The sequence below is a fragment of the Astyanax mexicanus genome, chromosome 12 (assembly GCF_023375975.1).
Source record: "Astyanax mexicanus isolate ESR-SI-001 chromosome 12, AstMex3_surface, whole genome shotgun sequence".
Taxonomy (NCBI): Eukaryota; Metazoa; Chordata; class Actinopteri; order Characiformes; family Acestrorhamphidae; genus Astyanax; species Astyanax mexicanus.
In genome coordinates this window covers 34,140,234-34,160,235 of record NC_064419.1, presented here as the reverse complement: position 1 = coordinate 34,160,235, position 20,002 = coordinate 34,140,234, and the positions used below count along the sequence as shown (strand labels likewise).

At 44.6% G+C, this 20,002-nt stretch overlaps 2 protein-coding genes across 2 annotated transcripts in view; one reads left to right on the top strand and one right to left on the bottom strand.

The window, feature by feature from the left end:
- The window catches only part of mthfd2l (methylenetetrahydrofolate dehydrogenase (NADP+ dependent) 2 like), a 45,167-nt gene extending 32,409 nt beyond the window's left edge, over nt 1-12,758 (bottom strand). The window contains exon 1 of the mRNA XM_049485505.1: nt 12,451-12,758. The gene's annotated coding sequence lies outside the window, so the exon portion shown is untranslated. The remainder of the gene's footprint in view (nt 1-12,450) is intronic.
- On the top strand, nt 3,576-4,658 carry LOC111192712 (uncharacterized; the record flags this gene model as incomplete). The annotated part of the gene is made up of 1 exon (XM_049485561.1): nt 3,576-4,658. A coding segment is annotated over one exon (1,083 nt), but the record flags the coding sequence as incomplete, so codon positions are not given.
- Nucleotides 12,759-20,002: the final 7,244 nt, after the last annotated feature.

Genomic DNA, 20,002 nt, shown 5'->3' with positions numbered 1-20,002 from the left:
ATTCAGGGTAACCTAGCAACAACTTTTAATCATCACAGAGGAATAAGAGATGCTGTTATAGAGCAACACGTGGTTATTTATTCAAACAATTCATACTGGGTTCAACAAGAGTTTACTGTGTTTAAAAAAAATAGAATTTTCACTCTTGAAATTAAATGTTTACAAAAATATATATTTTACTATTAATGTCAATATAAGTGATGTTAAGTATTAACAGAGTTTTGGTATATGGAGCGCGCCTCAATTACAAGCTCCTCCCCTTGGCCATATATATACCTCCCTGTTTCCCCTCACCTTTGTGACGTTCAACCTCGCGTGACTGCCTCGTTACCTGTTTCGAAGTTCACCGTCACTCACTCACCATGGATCTGGATCTAGTTGCCTCGGACCCTAGTTGTTTTCCGGCTCCTCGTCAGTTGCTTCATCCCGCCCCACTTCAAGGCTGCGATCCGTTGTCTCCATGCCTGATGCCCCTGCTATTTCGGCGGTTACCGGCTCCCAGGTTCGGCGAGGCCGTTCCCCAGCCCGACGTGATCGCTCCCCATCCCGATACCACCGCTCCCAGGCTCAGCGTGGCCGCCCCCCAGCCCAGCGTGATCTCTCCCCGGCCCGGCGCAGCCGCTCCGGCGTGGCCCACCCCGGCTCTGGACGTTCCCGCCGTTCATCTCAGGCCTCCCCTCCTCCCGCACGGCGCTCCCAGCGTGTATCTCGCCGCAGCAGCTCCCCTGTGGCCTCCACCTCCCGTGCGCTGCTTTCCCCATCTCCGGCTCAAGCCCGCTCCATGTCCGAGTGGACCGTCTTTTCCCGCCTTTCTCCTCCCTTCGTTGCTCCTCTTCCTTCTCTCTCCTCTTTGCCCCCTCCTGAGTTTTCCGCTCTTCCCGCCAGTGGCCTCGTTTCTTCCTTTTTCCCCCCGTTTCTGTTTCCGCCCCCTTGGTTCCCGTTCCCGCCCACAACCCCCCCGTCCACCGAGTTCCTCGAGTTCCCCAAGCCCCCCATGTTTCCCCCGTTATTGTTCCCTCCGACCCACCTGTTCCCCATGCTTCTGTTCCCTTCGGCTCACCTGTTCCCCGAGTTCCCCGAGTTCCCCAAGCCCCCCGAGTTCCCCAAGCCCCCCGAGTTCCCCAAGCCCCCCCTGTTCCCCCTGTTCTCGTTTCCTCTGATCCCCCCCAGGCCGTTCAGCAGCTAACATCACTTTCTCTTCCTTTCACTCTCTCCTCAGGTGCTCCGAGTGTACAAGCTGCCCAGCCTCTCCTCCCCACTCCTCAGGTCCACGACGGCTCCTTCTCCCTCTCCACCGCAGCTCCCGCCCCACCTCCAGCCGGCACCCGCTCCTTCTGCCCTCCTCTGGTTCAGCCATCTCTACGCCAGCGAATCCTGCAAGGTGCCGATGTAGACCTTTCCTCTCTCCTACGTCCATCAGCTGCTGCTGCGGCGCCCCGCCTTCTCGATGTCGGGGGCGTATCGCTCACGCTCGGATCTTCTGAATCCCGCGCCTCCAAGATCCTTACCGTGCCTGAGTTCGCTCTCGCGTTTTCTACCTTCCACAATGTTATCTGCGCTGTTTTCCCTGCCCGCCGGCAGGAACTCAATGATTACCTGTCTATCATCCTTGACATGGCTGTGCGATACGGAGGATCGGGATTTTATGAATACCATCGCCTTTTCTCCGCACAGGCGGCTGCGCGCCTGCAGCAATGGAACATCGCTACCTATTGGGGCACCCTGAATCTCGAGCTTTATTGCCGTATTTTCGCTGGCCGTCCTTCCCTCTCCTGCAAACTGTGCGGTCAGCCGTCACACCCCGTCTCAGCCTGCTCACTGGTGATCTCTGCTCCTGTCACCGCTCCTTCTCCTGCCCCCCCTCTCTCCTTTCACTCCCCTTTGCCGGCGCACCTTCGGCTGCACCGCGTCTCACTACCTGCAGTTCTCGCGATTCGCGCGGAAGGCGCCTTTATTTTCTCGGGACTCAGACCGTGTGCAATAATTTTAACGCGAACGGGTGCCATGCATCTTCGTGTCGTTTCCTGCACATCTGCTCTTATTGAGCTCAGGCTCACGCCCGCCCTTCCTCCCCCCACCATCCCCCCAAGTTCGGGCGGAGCTGACTGCTCCGCTATCTGTCAACCCCGGTAAACGTACCTGAACTCGCTGCTTGCCTGTCTTCTCACCCTGACCCTGTATCGGTACGCTACCTACTCGATGGTTTCACTTTCGGTTTTTCTCCTGGGCTTGTTTCATTGCCGGACTTTTCTTTCTCGGCTCCCAATCTCCTGTCAGCAGAATCTGAACCCGACGTTGTCTCCTCTCTCCTCGCCAAGGAGGTTTCTGATGGTTTCATGGTCGGCCCCTTTTCCTCTCCCCCTTTTTCTACTTTTCGGATTAATCCCATCGGCATTGCCACGCGCAAATACTCGGGGAAGAAACGCCTCATCATTGACTCATCCGCTCCCCATGGCTCTTTTGTTCCTTCCGTCAATAGCCTGGTGCCCAGCGACGAGTTTTCTTTGTGCTATGCCCGTGTCGGTGATGCGATTTCCCTCATCAAACTCGTCGGACGCGGCACTTGGATGGCCAAAGCAGATATCGTCTCAGCTTTTAAGGTCTTACCCATCCATCCTGACTTTTGGCACCTATTTTGCGTGCGCTGGAAGGGGCGTTACTACTTCGCCACCCGGCTCGTTTTCGGCTGTAAGAGCAGCCCCAAGATATTTCCCTATGTCGTGCACCTGCTGGACGACTTTCTGGTCCTCGACGCCCCGTCTTCTCCGCCCGCTCGTTGCATCACCTCCCTAGCATCAGTTTTTCACTGCCTGGGCGTTCCGCTGTCCGCCGAAAAGACCGTTGGTCCGTCTACATCGCTCGAATTTTTGGGGATTTTGCTGGACTCTGTCAACTTACAGGCTTCTCTTCCCCGCATCTCCCAAGTTCTCTCAAAGTTTCTGCAACAGCCTCGTTGCACCAAGCAGCAGCTCCTGTCGCTTCTCGGGCATCTGAATTTCGCCATGCGCATCATCCCACAAGGTCGCGCGTTTATTTCCCATCTCCTCCTCCTCGCTTCTTCAGCTACATCCTACTTTCAGTTCGTCACCCTGGATGAGGCTTGTCTAGCAGAGATACGTTTCTGGCTCCTACTCCTCTCTCATTGGAATGGCATTTCGTTTTTCTTTAACGAAGCAGTTGATATTCCTGTTGTAACGACGCAATCCTGTTGATATTCATCTCTTCACGGACGCCGCACCTTCCACAGGCTTTGGCGGTTTCTACGACGGCAGATGGTTCGCCTCCCAATGGCCTGCCGAATTTTTTCAGCTCCCCTTGGATCTTTGTGATTCGTCCGCGCTTCGTGAACTTTACCCCATCATCGTCGCTGCCCTGCTATGGGGACACGAATGGACGTGACGCGTCATTTTCACGCACTCTGATAATCTAGCCGTAGTAAACGCAATCAACAAGGGTCGGTCAAATTCCCCGTCCTTAATGCCATTGCTCCAGAGGCTCACGTGGCACTCCATCATGCATCAGTTCATTCTCAAAGCTGTTCACATTCCTGGTTCATCTAACCCCATTGCTGATTCTCTGTCTCGTTTCCAATTTCAGAAATTCAGGACCTTGGCTCCACTCTCAGACCCACATCCAACCCCAGTTCCACCTTATTTGGACACCATCTTCCCGCTGCACATGCCTTCTACAATTTGACTCTCCAATCCCAGGACCTCATTCTTAACGCCGTTTCCCCCAACACTCTTTCTACTTACTGGACAGGATGGCAATGTTTTCGTCGGTTCCACGTTTTTCTTTCAATCCCCTTTCCCTCCTTTGATCTATTTAGCACGGCCAACTTCCTCACCTTTACCAGCTCCCGCCTCTACATTCGATCATCCTCCCTCAAAGTTTACCTGTCAGCTATCAACTTCTTTCATAAACTCCTCCATGGCTCACCTCATCCTTTCGTTAGTCATCCTCAGATCACACTGCTTTTAAAAGGCATTAAAAGGAGCGAACCTCCTCTCACTCACAAACGTCTTCCCCTAACCTCTCACATTCTCTCCTGCTGCCTTTCCACTCTACGTTCCGGACAATATTCTCCCAACATTTCTCAAACCTTAGAAGCTATGTTTTTGCTAGCTTTCTTTGGTTTTCTCCGAGTTTCAGAATTTACCACTCCTTCCACCACTCATCATCCCTCTCTCCACCCCTGTCTGTCTGATATCACCATCCTGGACACCGACACCCTCATTTTCAACATCAAGAGAAGCAAAACTAATCAATTTGGTATATATACTCCAGTTTACATATTCAGACTTCATTCATCTCTCAGTCCTTACGAACCTCTCCAGCTCTACCTCCAGTTCCGTCTCTCCCAAGGTGCTCGTCCTCATGACCCCCTGTTTATCAGTGAATCCGGTTCCCCTGCTACCAGTCATTGGTTTCATTTTCACCTCAAGAACGTACTCTCCCTCAGTGGATTTAACCCCGCACATTTCTCCGCCCATTCTTTCAGAATCGGAGCAGCCACTACAGCTTCTCACCAAGGTTTACCTGACCACACCATTCAGATCCTCGGCCGCTGGTCCTCCCATGTCTATCACAGCTACATCCGCACTCACGCCCGAGACCTGTTCACTGCCCACGAACTTCTAGCTTCTGTATTTCCTTAATTCCATTAGTTGCCATACTTTCTTCCATTGTTTTGGGGTTTTCGCTTGAGACCCAATCAAGCAGTACAGAACTGTGCCCAAGCATACCTCATACAGTTCACGCCCCCCCTGCGTCATCTGGCGCGATCCATTATGGCAAAGTGATGTTAAGTATTAACAGAGTTTTAGTATATGGAGCGCGCCTCAATTACAAGCTCCTCCCCTTGGCCATATATATACCTCCCTGTTTCCCCTCACCTTTGTGACGTTCAACCTCGCGCCCACCACCACCCCTTCACCTCCCTTATCTGCATTCTCAGCTTGCTGCGGGGGGGGGGGGGGGGGGGTTTCGCTTGAGACCCACTCAAGCAGTACAGAACTGTGCCCAAGCATACCTCATACAGTTCACGCCCCCCCCCCCCCCCCGCGTCGTCTGGCGCGATCCATTATGGCAAAACGTACAATAGCAGATGTGCAGAAAGAGTTTATATTAAACTCTACATTTATTTTAACATCCAAAGACCGTGTTGGGCCGGAAGCGGCAGGGCGTGTGTGTGTGTTTGATGAATCACCTTAGGGCAGAATGCCACAGAACCTGTTTAAAAGTCACAAAAGCACCCCATGTATAAACAGTGGAGCGTTTTCTCACACTGCCCTGTAGTTCTCACGCGCCTGACCTGTATTACACCCGCACATAGTATAAATTCTAAATATTACAACTAGAAATTTAGTTCAGAGCCAAATATCAAAAATTACATAACAAACAAACTTGTATGGTGGTGCACTGTATAAAATTCAGTGTCAGAAGGTTTTAAAAAAACATCCAAACCAGTATGGTGCATTTTGGAAAGCACAACAGAACCTTTTGGCTGTAGTGAGCAACTGTTAAGCATGGGGGTGGATGGTTTAGGTTTGTGCTGCAACCAGTGGCATTTTATTAATTGAGGTAATAATGGATTTAGTTAAATACCAGCACATTCTACAAGCAAACATCTTACCATGTGTAAAAAGTCTGAAAACAACACATCTTACCATGTGTAAAAAGTCTGAAAACAAAAAAAAGTCTGTCACACTCCTCAGACTGATCAGACGTGTTTGCTGTCTATAAGGGTTAAAGTCAAGTTTAATTAAGCAGCTGCTTAACAACAGGCAGTCAACCAAAACAGATAAAGGCAAAGCAGAATCATAAACGCAAACCAAGCAGAGAGTTCAATGCCAGGAATCCCAAAAAAGGCCAAGTGTACAGATCCAGAAGGGCAGACGAGAAAAACAGAACAAACAGGGACTGGAAATCAGACAGACAAACAAGAAAAAAGATCACACACCATAATATTTCATTGGGCTACCTTTAGCTTTGATTGCAGCATGCAGTCACTGTGGCATTGTTTCCACAAGCTTGCATTAATTTTTTTTCAATAGCTTGTATTGATGATTGGAGATTTGGAGCCAGCTGAAAAATCCAGTGATTATCCAAAAGGATCATCTTAAGGGAGGTTCTTACTTTTTTGACCCAGAAAACATAACTATAATTTACAAACCTGCTGCTCCAACGGCAACTTCACATGAAAGAAGTTCAGGGTCAAAGCCAACAGTAAGCTTATTTTCTCCTAATATTTTCTCAGCTTCTCATTTAATTTGAGGTTGATTCTAAATGTAGGAATGAGCTCACTGAATATCTACAAGGCATTGCTCTTAATTGTCATTAATATTTAATATTTTCTGCAACTTAATTTTGCTAACACTGAATTCAAAGAAAAATATGTTTTAGTCAGGCTTTTATTACCTGAGATACATTATGGAGATACCTCATGAGGATGGGAATGTGTTGTGTCAAGTGAAAACATGATGCGTAGTTAACACATTAATTTATTTTATATTTATACAAATGTTTACAAATTTAACAAAAACAGGTAGGCGACCAAAACAGATGAGGGCAAATCAGAACTGTAAGCACAAACCAAACAAAGAGTTTAATACCAGGAAATCCAAAACAAGGCCAGGTGAACAGATTCAGTTGAGCAGACAAGAAAAAAAAAACACAGAACAAACAGGGATCAGAAATCAGACAAACAAGAAAACTGCTGGATACTCACTCACAGACTAGATAACACTAGCTACAATTGATTTGAATTGTAAAGTTTAAAACATTTTTTTGTGATAAAGGGGATTCATTTAAATGGAGAAAACACCAATCATGCAATTAATTAAGATATATACACTGCTTGGCAAAATAAGTCCCACACACTAATATTTCGTTATTACGGCACGTAATCGCTGTGGCATTGTTTCCACAAGCTTCTGCAATGTAACAAAATTTACGTCTGTGCAGAGTTGCATTCATTTTTCCCCTTTGTCTTGTCTTAATGTTGGGAGATTTGGAGCCAGCTGAAAAATAATCATCCCATCCAGTAATTATCCAATGGGAGGCTCTTACCTATTTGTTTAGTTAAATCAAATTTATCTTTACAGTATATGACTCATATATATATATATATATGACTCATTGATTTGTTCCTGCCTAATGCATCCTTACTTTCTGAGTACATCCTTAAGTAATGACTTAATAAATATTGCATGTTCTAGCAAAGTATTATGTCACAGCCCAAAGACAGGTCAGAATCTCACAGATAAAAAGGGTTAAAGTCAAGTTTAATTGAGCAGTTGGTAAACAACAGGTAGTCGACTAAAAACAGATAAAGGCAAAGTAGAACCGTAAACACAAACCAAACAGAGAGTCCAATACCAGGAAATCCAAAACAAGGCCAGGTGAACAGATCCATATGAGCAGACGAGAAAACCAAAGCAAACAGGGATTGGAAATTATAAAAAACAAACTTTAAAAAAGAAAAATGCTTGGTACATGCTAAAACAGTAGATAATACTTCAAAAAAAAAAAAAAGACAAACAAACCAGCTTTTATAGGCAAGGGACAACAGGACAGTAGAGATGAAGGGAAAGCACACAAGCATGCCAGTTCTAGTGTATTATTGTTAGCTTTTGGCTAACACAGGCTACTATTGATGAATAGCAGAAATTGGCATTATAGTACAAGCAGATTTAGTTAGACATTCCCACTGTGATTTTGTAATTTGAGTATTTTACATTTAACACAGAGGATAAAGATTTAGGGTGCTTTCAGTTTGGTCCAAACCAAAAAAGCAGGTGTAAAAGATGCCAAGCACCATGATCCAGAACAATGGGCCAAATTAGCCTTCCAAACAACCAAATAGTTCTAATTGGGATCAACTGCAGCTTGATCTGTTTCACCTTTAAAATGATTCAAAATGTTGGAGCATTTACAGGGCTATTTTCACCTGTTAAACAATAGAAGAAGAAAAAGAAACTGGTGTTGTGCTGAAAACTGACTCTCCTTCATGTGCACATGCATCAACCAACTGTGTGGGTGTAAAGCTTACAATCACAACCTTACTTATACAAACTAAAAAAAAATAAAAGGAATCCAAGGGTAATCTATTACACTCCTTTTGTTGTATGACACGTGCACTTGTAGGAAGTCAGATTTTGACAGGGTGGTAGAAATAAGCACAACACCTACAAAGTCATCTCACTGAGCTGACAGAATTCTACAATTCAATTATTGTCAAGTATAGGGAGACAGAGTCCATGTACACTCTAAAAAGTGATTTTTGTTTTAGTCAGCTGAACTATTGTTTACCGTGCTTTGTTGTGAATCCAGTCAAAATATTTTTCTTCTTTTTATGTCACAGGTTATCATTAGCATTATTCCAGGTTAGCATTACTCACGAATACTCAATGCAGAACTCATATTCTTCTGATGAATACTTTTACAGACCGCAGTTTCTCTGCTGATTAGACATTAAGTTGAGGTAGTGTCAGCATTTCCACAATGTTCAGTTTACATTCGAAAGGTTTTCATACTTATCTTTCATAATTATCTAGGAATCAAATTCTTGAAGCGTGTGTGGAATGCAGCCTCAGCGTCTTAAAGCACCTGCACCAGCTTTTCACCACATAAACCTCCCCTCACTTCACCACTGACTCCAACATTCTTCAGATTTAACTCTTTAATAATCAGAACTTTAGTCTATGGTTTGGAGCTCATACAGCTCAGAATAAGCCACGGTCATAGTCACCATATATATGGGAGGATATGTTTACCAATATTTAGAGGCAATTTCAGTGTATTGCTATTTTAAAGCATCTGGATGAAAACAGGATATAACTACTAAAACTCTTGTCACTAAATGCAGTCAAATCCTCTCAGCAATGCAATTTCTTCTGTTATATTTTCCCAGAATAAATACGTACCTTGCTGTTTATATGTTTATGATTATACTTTAATAGTCAATATAAACATTCAAAAGACTACACACTGTTAGTGACTTAGTGGTGGGGACACACACCTATTATGCAAATAAATGAAGCCAGGATCCAATAATTATATTAACTTAATATATGGTAATATAAGTTGCCAACACTTAAACACAGAAAACAATAGAGTTACTATGCTATTTAAAATCAATACAAATCAACAGTACAACTACAATTAGTACAACTAAATTAAGCAGATACACTTGTGTTTTAAGCACATTTAAATAGTAGACATTAATTAAACATAACTTGAAAATAACAGTTTATTTACTTTTACATTCATTTTCCCAAATTCTAATAAGTAAAATCAACATATCCAATTTTACAGTGTAGTCAAGTCAAGTCTACGGCAGTGGATCAGACTGAACTACACTTACAGAACTTTAGGTCTTCCGCGAAGAGGGTTTAGGAGGTCAGTATTTGTATTGGAGAGTTTTACTGAAAAAGCAACTAAAACTCAATCTTCTGCCTTTCTGCAATGTGACCATAACCTCTAGAACATTCCACCCAACCTTTTCAGCCTTTACTGCATCACACACACACACACAAAAACACACACACACGCGCGCACAGTTGGTGTTTGGCATGTTTTGCATGCCAGAGACATTCTTTAAATACAACTATATTAAACCACGAGATAATAGAGAGACAGAGAGAGAATAGAGAGAATAATGACTGGTCTGTTTTATGAACATTACCAGTCAGGTTTGGACACACCTTCTTTTCTTTCTTTTGCTTATTCTTTTAACTTATGAAAACAATTAAGGGACACATATGGAATTATTTAATAAACAAACAAAAAAAGTTCCCTGTTACCCTGACCTAAAGTCAACTGAGATGGGTGATTTCGGATGAGCTGGAGCTTCACAGCATAAAGGGAAAGCAGTAACTATTATTCAGCACCTTCAGAAACTTTTTTAAGTTGATGAGAAACCTATTTCAGGTGACTCTACCTCATGAAGACACTGAGATTAAAATACCAAGAATGTGCAGATCTGCCATCAAAGCATAAAATATTCTGGTTTAACACTTTTTGTTTACAGAATACTACCATGTGTAAAAAAACATAAAAAAAAAGAAAACACATTGTGTTTTTGGGTCAGCAGAGCTGTACATCTTTTAGTTCAGGTGTGGTGACCTTAGTTGTTTTTAATGCTCTGTAAAATTCAAACTGAAACTTTAATACCTGCTGCCACCAAATCTTACTGCAGCAGGCCTTTTACAGCCACTGGATGGTTTTTGACCACCTCAGGAATCTGGTGGGAGCTGTTGATAGATTTTTTTTGTTGCCATGTTCAGGTAGTGTACCCAGTGTACTTTTAAATTTTGATTGGCAAACTATGTTACAATATTATCTGTTGGAACATTCAGTACCTTTGCTTCAATCTATTTGTATCCTTTTCCTCATTTGTGCAAGGCCAAGATCTGTTCTCTGAACACTTTGGACAACTCCCTTGACTTTCCCTTTGATGTTTCAAACATGCAATCAAACGTCACAGTCAGCAAATCCCTAACCTTGTCGTTCTCAGCACTGCAGGAACACTGACATGGTGGTGCTGTGTTAATGTGTGTATAAACACAGACATAAGATCAGACACAGCAGAGGTGCTGGAATAAAAAAAAAAACACCTCAGTCACTGTTGGACTGAGAAGAGTTTACTAACAGCGCCTGTGTGCACCGATGATTGACTACATGATGACCAACCCAAATTGTGCAGCAACAGACAAGCTTCAGTCTCTGACTTTACATCTACAGAGTTGTAATGGGGTGAACAGTGAGTGGACAGAGTGTTTAATAACTCCAGCAGCACTGCTGTGACTGATCCACTTGTATCAGTGCAACACACACTGACACACCACGACCATGCCAGTGTCATTGCAGTGCTGAGAATGATAACTGCTATGTGGTGGTTTATCCTGTGGGGGTCTGACCATTAAATAATAGAATGAAACTAGGATAGTAATGTATGCAGGGAAACATTCAGATTTTAATCTGTGATTATAGAACAGTAAAGTGCTCCTATACACTCAGTGGCATTGAAAAAATTAATAACAAACAGAACACACAAATAATAAAACATAATCTTATGCTTGCTCTGTGTATTGCTTGTTTTTTAGTTGGTATCTATTAATTTACAAAGCATTAAATAGTTACAGATAATATATACATAATTAATAAACGGAGCAAAATACCACAAAGAGGAACGACACAGATGATTTTGACCCCAACAGCAAAGAGTTTTCAGATTAAATTACTCAGAAACCCCGCTCTGTCCCCCTGCCCATGGAGACATTTAGGGGAAAGCCTATGACGTATGATGAGCGAAGTAAAGAGCAGGAAACGAGCGGGAAAGACAGAATGAGTAGGATTTCAACAGCATGGAAATATTCCCAGAACATCATCGCCACTTTCCCAATCCCCCTCTGATCCAGCCCACACTCCATCATTCTCCAGCTGTTACAAGTGTGTGATCTTACAGTCACACACTGAGCGAACTTTAGCGTAACTCTTCAGCATAAAAGCAGTTCTGTCTCTGTGTGCATCAGCGCTGCTGTCAGAAACAAACAGCCCTTTAGTTTCAGTTTCATCACTATGTCTAAATTCAGGGTTACAAACAGTAAACAGAATTGACCAATCAGAGCAGAGCTTCAGACTGAAGCTCCCAGTTTCTTTTTGGGTCACTTTTTTCCTGGTAAAAGAGGAACCAAACAACACTACTTATAAGGATTTTATTAGTGCAATGCATGCCAGCAATCCACCTGTAATGTTTTCTCTAGGTACGGTAGCGTACCCGCTGCCACCACCTTTGTTAAACCAGTATGGTCTGGCAATTTAAGTAAGCTCTCTCATACACCAAACGATAAAAATGCAACACAGTAATATTAGTATAGTGAGTATCAAGCTTTATTATATACACAGGGTAAAAATGGCTGGTTCCCAGACTAAGTTCAGAAGAAGGGGGGCACAATTAATTGGACGCTGTATTTTATAAATTCATCATAAAAAATATAAAACCCATACTACATAATATTAGATTCCAACGGCAAACCCACAGCAACCAGTATAACACAGCACTCTGCAAATACACGTCTTCACACACAAGAATAACAACAACCACCAATGTTTCTACTACACTGCACGCCACAACCTCCAATACATTGATAAACCCCCCCCTCTTAAAGTGTCCAACTTTACTCACAGGGACCCAATCAAGATAGCAGGGTATAGACTAGTATAGTTAATAGCTCAATGTTGCATACACGATCAAAATACACGGCCAAGAGTTGTTATATTACTTCAGAAAACCACAGATCTCATAATCTAATTCTTCCCACCCATTAACTCATCTGTTTCCCTAAAAATGACCCCGCTATTAAGTTAAAAATAGAACACCTATACAAAGAAAAGAAAAGGTCGACCCAAATTAAATTATAAACTCTAAAAAAGGAGCAGACTGACCCGGCATTTCAGTTGTCCCCGAATAACCCCATGCAGCCTTCACAGCGTCACACGTGGCCCGGCAATCGCCCCAGGCCACTCGTTCAGGGCAGCAGTGAGTCGCTTCAGCAGCGAGTCCTTCCAGCAGCGAGTCAATTCAGCAGTGAGTCATTTCAGCAACGAGTCACTTCAGAAGCATGTCAGCTCAATCCACACTCTAGCCCACGCAGTTACAGTTTATCTCAAGTGCTTGGTCGTCACCCTCATCAACGCCACAGCCAGGTTCAGTCCACTCTCTTAACCGCGTGCAAACAACCACACTGCCGCCGCCCGGCACAGCGGAAGTTCCCCCCATTTATAGTGTCCGTGCTGCTCACCTATACCGCGCGCCGGTTCCGCCCTGATCCCCCCCATGCCTTCTACATTGCGCAATTATTACACTACCCCCCCTTTTGCACAAGGCCCGTCCTCGGGTTTTCCCTTAGTCCATCACATAGTCTCTTTGCCAAGTAGGGGTCCTAGAATTTCGCACAGGTCTATGGGCAGTACGCCGATGAGGTTCATTTAAAATTGTCTCTAAACCAGACAACTGATGTCCGAGAGAAGCCCCTTGTACAGAACCGCCTCTCTGTTGCCCAGCACTCCTCAACTCCTGTAAGACAGCTGACGAACTGGTGGGCTGTTCCACCCTCTGCGATGAAAACAAAACAGGTAGCTGATGTGCAGTAGAGGTACCTTGTCCAAAGTCACTTCCCTGCTGCCCAACACTCTGCAGTTTTTCGTGGGCAGCTGAGGAACCTGTAGATTGTTCTGCCCTCTGCCATGAGGTGTCTTGCCCTTCCCCACCCATAGGTCCGGTTAAACTTGTCTCTTGAGCCGCACTGGCCTGTCCCCCTCGTCCCCGCATCATCCACCATGTTGCGGGTACTTCAGCATCTCTTTGACCAGGGGGGTGTTTGGGACTTGCTTCACCTCGGCCTCCCTCTTGGTGCCAGACTGCACTCCCCAGTTTCTTTGCCCCTGAAAAAGACCGTGTGCAAGGCTTAAGGCGGTTATAATGGACAACAAACTCAGATCTTCCCTGTCCAGATAACCTAAAAAGTTCTTCTGAAATTTGTTCCCTAATAATGTATGGTCCCTTATAATGCCTCTGGAATTTAGGACATCTGCCCCTTTTCCTAGCCGTATCCTGAACCAATACTCGATCTCCCACTTGATACTTTGGTCCTCGCACCTTTAGATCATAAAAAGTTTTCTGGCCCCGAGATGCAAGTTCCTGATGTCTATGGATAGCAGTGTTAACTGATCGAAGTCTCCCCTCAAGCTCCTCTACATATCCCCCAACTGAACTATATGACTTTGCAACTTCCACATTAAACAACAGATCTGCAGGCATTACAATCTCCCTTCCAAAAACTGCACAAAAAGGGGAAAACTTGGTGGAGGTTTGAACACTACTTCTATATGCCATCATAACATATGGGAGTAATTCGTCCCAATTGCCTTGATTAGCATCCACAAACATTGAAAGCATTGTCGTAATGGTGCGATTTAACCGCTCAACTAGACCATCTGAACTCGGGTGATAGGGTGTGGTCCTAGTTTTATGAATGTCCAGTAATTCACAAATTGCTCGAAATAGGGCTGAATCAAAATTCTTGCCTTGATCTGTATGAATGCTACGAGGGGTACCCCACCTAAGGATAAACTGCTCAACCACAGTCCTCGCCACAGTGTCCGCATCTTGGGCCCTCATTGCAAAAGCCTCACACCATTTTGTAAAATAATCAGCAATAACAATTATATACTTATTACCCTGAGATGTAACCGGTAAGGGCCCCACAATGTCTATACCCAGCTTCTCAAAAGGGTATCCTGCTTGTATTGGTCGTAATGGTGCCCGGGGCTCTGCTCCAGAAGTTTTAAAAACTGCACACAGCTCACACTTCTTACACCAATCCATAACATCACTACTCCACTTGGGCCAATAAAAACGTGTCCTGATCTTATCTTTCAATTTTGCAATACCCAAGTGACCGCCTGTCTTGGAATTATGTAAGAGCTGCAACAGTTCTGGTACTAATTCTCTAGGAACAACCACCCGCCTACATACGTCAACACTGCCGACGCCCCTCTGTTGACTCCATAGCACCCCATTCTCCACACAAAGGGTACTCCACATATTCCAGTAGCCTCTGAATTGTGGGTCCAACTTCACCTCATCAGGGGGTGTTGCTCCATGTCTTTCCACCCAGTCTCTTATTTTCCGAAGTTGTTCATCCTTTGCTTGTTCCATCTTCCAGTCCCATCTCATCCCATTCCTCTCCAGATCTTCATATACTTGTCCAACAACAGCCTTAGGCAGGTCCAGCATGGGGGCACGTGACATGGCATCTGCATTCCCGTGATTTTTCCCAGGACGATGGACAATCTCATAATCGAAAGAAGCTAGCTGTTCCAGCCATCGTGCAATCTGGCCTTCAGGCTGGTCGAAACTATGAAGCCACTTCAGGGAGCTATGGTCTGTCCGAAGTGTAAACCGTCTCCCCAAAAGGTAATGACGAAAATGCTTCATGAATGTAACCACCACCAATAGCTCTTTTTTGGTAGTGGCATAGTTCCTCTCAGTTTTACTCAAAGCCCTACTTGCATAGGCTATGACTCTTTCTTTTCCATCCACTAATTGAGATAGAACTCCGCCGACCCCCACATCGCTGGCATCTGTGTCAAGCAGGAATGGTTTCTCAGGATCTGGAAAAGCTAAAATAGGAGTAGTCACCAGTCGTCTTTTTAGTTCATCAAAAGCATTCTGACACTGGGTATTCCAGACCATCTTAGCCCCCTTTTCAGTAAGCTTATGAAGGGGTCTAGCAATTTCAGCAAAGTCCTGCACAAATCTCCTATAATAGGAGGCCAGTCCCAAAAAACTGCGCACCTCAGTTTGGCTTTGAGGAATCTTCCACTCCTTGACTGCAGTTACTTTTGCTGGATCTGTCATAATGCCATGTTGGGAAATGATATGGCCCAGATAATGCACTTCCTTTGCAAAAAGCTGGCACTTACTGGGTTTAACCTTCAAGTTGGCTTCTTTTAATTTTACCAACACTGCCTGCAGACGACCCAGATGTTCTTCAAAAGTCCTTCCGAAGATTATTATATCGTCTAGGTAAATAAGACATGACGTCCACTGCAAATCTGCCAAAACTAGCTCCATAAGACGCTGAAAAGTGCTTGGTGCATTACATAAACCAAATGGCAAGACATTAAATTCGAATAGGCCACTTCTAGTAGCAAAAGCAGTCTTCTCCTTGTCCTTTGCATCAATCTCCACTTGCCAGTAGCCACTCGCTAGGTCCAAAGTAGAGAACCATCTGGCAGCAGCGAGCGAATCCAAAGCGTCATCAATTCTGGGCAAAGGGTAAGCATCCTTTACAGTGACATCATTTAACTTTCTGTAATCAACACAGAACCGTAGGGACCCATCCTTCTTCCTGACGAGGACTACTGGAGCTGCCCATGGGCTATAAGAAGGACTAATGATCCCATGGCTCAACATACTCTGAATCTCTTGTTGCATCTCGCCCTGCAAGTGAATAGGGACTCTTCTTGGAGCTTGCTTGATGGGCGGGGCGTCGCCCGTGTTGACACGATGCAAGCTAAGATGGGTTTGTCCCAAATCATGTGGCCCGGAGCTAAATACTGACATATTAGCCCCAATTAACTCTCTCACGGCTTTCAACTGATCCCCATTAAAACCTCTATCAAAAATATTTAGACTCTCAAGTAGCTGATTCAGCATACTAGGGGAAAGACAGTCAGATGGACTGTCTGAAATGCTCTGAGAGCAAAGCTCTACTTCAGGAGAAAATGAACCGAGAGTCATTTTTGCCTTGAGTTCTATTGGTTCTGACGAAATATTCATCACTCTTAACAAGACCTCTCCTTTATCAGCCAAACTTATGCAGCGAGCCATAAGTACATCCTGGCGTTCCATAAAAACATCACTTGGCTCAATAAGGCCATACATATCAGAGCAAAGCCCCGGGACCAGACCACATAACATCACTTCTGAACGAGGGGGAATCACGGCGTCTTCCTTCACTACCACTTTTCCAACCTCTCCCTTACCCAAAAACCCGATTAAGGGCAGTCTCTTACCCAGTAATGAGCATGTATGAGCTTGCAAATCTATCACTGCTCCAAACTTGGAGAGGAAATCTGTGCCCAACAGAACAGACTGACTAAGGTCTCTACAGACCAAAAACATGTGATTCAACTGTAGATTCTCAAATGAACATAGTCCCACCCAAGTACCCAAGATGTCTAACTGGGCTCCATTTGCAGTTCGAACCTCTCCCTGATATACCAACAAATCCCTGGAAAAGTCTCCCAATGACTCAAAGAAATCACCGCTAATAAGAGAAACCTGTGCACCGGTATCAATAAGACACTTAACTCTACATCCCATAAAGTGACCATCTACATAAAATCCCAATCCAGGGTCTTTATTAACACATGAGGGCTGGCTAAGGGTATCTGGAGGGGTGAGTGAGCAGCCCTGTGCACCCACCCACTCTAGTTTCCCGACTGCTTAAGACAGTTTCTACTTAAATGGCCCACTTCTCCACACTGCCAACATCGCTTGCCAGATGGATCAGAAGCAACTCTTGGCCTAAATGGCTGTTGTACTGGAATGGAGCTGATTGAACCGCGCCTGTCATCTTTCAACTTCTGCACTTCTTTAGTCAGATGATCAATAGCCTTTAACACATCAGTTAAGACAGCAGCTGGTACCTGTGGCTCTCTATCCACTTGAACACCCCGAACCCTAGCTTCCGCTGACATTTGCCCTTTTTCCAATTCCCTTAAAACCTCTAGTTCAGTGGCCAGGGTAATAGCATCCTCAAGACTTTTGGGTTTAGCCGCCCTAAGCTGCATCCGTACATCTCCTTTCCCAACATTAGTAACAAAATGATCCTTGGCCAGCATATCTACAACCACCCCATCAACCCCCGGATAGGCAGACTGAGCCAACCTCCTCACTCGGTTACCAAAATCACAAGCAGACTCAGCTAGGGAACGCTTACAACCCTGAAAATTCAATTTATCCACTTCCACATTAGCCGGTGGAACCAAATATTTCCCTAAATAAGTTTTGAGCTGACCATAATTACTTCTAGCATCAGTAGGTAATCCTAAGAATACCTCTCTAGCCTTTCCTTTCAAAAGCAAGGTCAAGAATTTTACCTTTAAATTATCTCCCCAGCCATTTAACTCTGCAGCCAGTTCAAACTGGCCAAACCAATCTAACCAATTTCCTGTAAGGCCATCAAAGGCTTCTGGCATAAAAGCAGGGCGTGGTACCGCCTGTGGAGCGGCATTTTGGTTTGCCAAATCAGAATTTTCTGGCTCACTCATTATTCTAAATCAATGTATTAGTTATTTTTCTTATTTTTATAGATTATTTTTTTATTTTATTTTTTTATTATTTTTTTATTATTATTATTATTTTTTTTTTACTATCCCACCGCTGCCACCAATGTAATGTTTTCTCTAGGTACGGTATCGTACCCGCTGCCACCACCTTTGTTAAACCAGTATGGTCTGGCAATTTAAGTAAGCTCTCTCATACACCAAACGATAAAAATGCAACACATTAATATTAGTATAGTGAGTATCAAGCTTTATTATATACACAGGGTAAAAATGGCTGGTTCCCAGACTAAGTTCAGAAGAAGGGGGGCACAATTAATTGGACGCTGTATTTTATAAATTCATCATAAAAAAATATAAAACCCATACTACATAATATTAGATTCCAACGGCAAACCCACAGCAACCAGTATAACACAGCACTCTGCAAATACACGTCTTCACACACAAGAATAACAACAACCACCAATGTTTCTACTACACTGCACGCCACAACCTCCAATACATTGATAAACCCCCCCCCCCTCTTAAAGTGTCCAACTTTACTCACAGGGACCCAATCAAGATAGCAGGGTATAGACTAGTATAGTTAATAGCTCAATGTTGCATACACGATCAAAATACACGGCCAAGAGTTGTTATATTACTTCAGAAAACCACAGATCTCATAATCTAATTCTTCCCACCCATTAACTCATCTGTTTCCCTAAAAATGACCCCGCTATTAAGTTAAAAATAGAACACCTATACAAAGAAAAGAAAAGGTCGACCCAAATTAAATTATAAACTCTAAAAAAGGAGCAGACTGACCCGGCATTTCAGTTGTCCCCGAATAACCCCATGCAGCCTTCACAGCGTCACACGTGGCCCGGCAATCGCCCCAGGCCACTCGTTCAGGGCAGCAGTGAGTCGCTTCAGCAGCGAGTCCTTCCAGCAGCGAGTCAATTCAGCAGTGAGTCATTTCAGCAACGAATCACTTCAGAAGCGTGTCAGCTCAATCCACACTCTAGCCCACGCAGTTACAGTTTATCTCAAGTGCTTGGTCGTCACCCTCATCAACGCCACAGCCAGGTTCAGTCCACTCTCTTAACCGCGTGCAAACAACCACACTGCCGCCGCCCGGCACAGCGGAAGTTCCCCCCATTTATAGTGTCCGTGCTGCTCACCTATACCGCGCACCGGTTCCGTCCTGATCCCCCCCCATGCCTTCTACATTGCGCAATTATTACACACCTATTCATTTCACTACAACTCCACTTAACCCCTCTTTCACTCCTCAGTTGCCCTTCTCCTGGACTCCTATTAGTCATCACCTTCTCCTCTCCTTGATTCCTCCACTCCTTAACCATTCCAGTCTTTAACTCCTCCACTCCTTAACCCCTTCCATCTAACTCCTCCACTCCTTAACCCAACATTCTGTCTCTCCTCCACTCCTCTCCTTAACTCCTCCACTTTTCATCTCTTTACTCTATCATTCCTCAACTCTTCCACTCCTTAACTGATTTAGTCCTCAACTCCTCATCTCCTTCTCTCCTTAACCCCTTCAGTCCTCAACTCCTCTACTCCTTAACCCCTTTAGTCCTCAACTCCTCCACTCCTTAACTGCTTCAGTCCTCAACTCTTCATCTTCTCCTCTCCATATCCCCTTCAGTTCCCACCTCCTGCACTCCTTAACCCCTTCAATCCTTAACTTCTCCACTCCTTAACTCCTTCCGTCCTCAACTCCTCCACTCCTTAACCCCTTCAGTCCTCAACTCTTCCACTCCTTAACCCCTTCAACCCTCAATTACTCCTTAATCCCTTCAATCCTCAACTCATCCACTCCTTAACCCCTTCAATCCTCAACACCTCCACTCCTTAACCCCTTCAATTCTCAACTCTTCTACTCCTTAACCCCTTTAATCCTCAACTCCTCTACTCCTTAACCCCTTTAATTATCAAATCCACTCCTTAACCCCTTCAGTGGCCACCTCCTCCACTCCTTAACCCCTTCAGTCCTCATCTACTCCACTCCTTAACCTCTTCAAACCTTAACTCCTCTATTCCTTAACCCCTTCAGTCCTCAACTCCCCCTCTCACTAACCCCTTCAATCCTCAACTCCTCCACTCCTTAACTGCTTCAGTCCTCATCTCCTCTCCT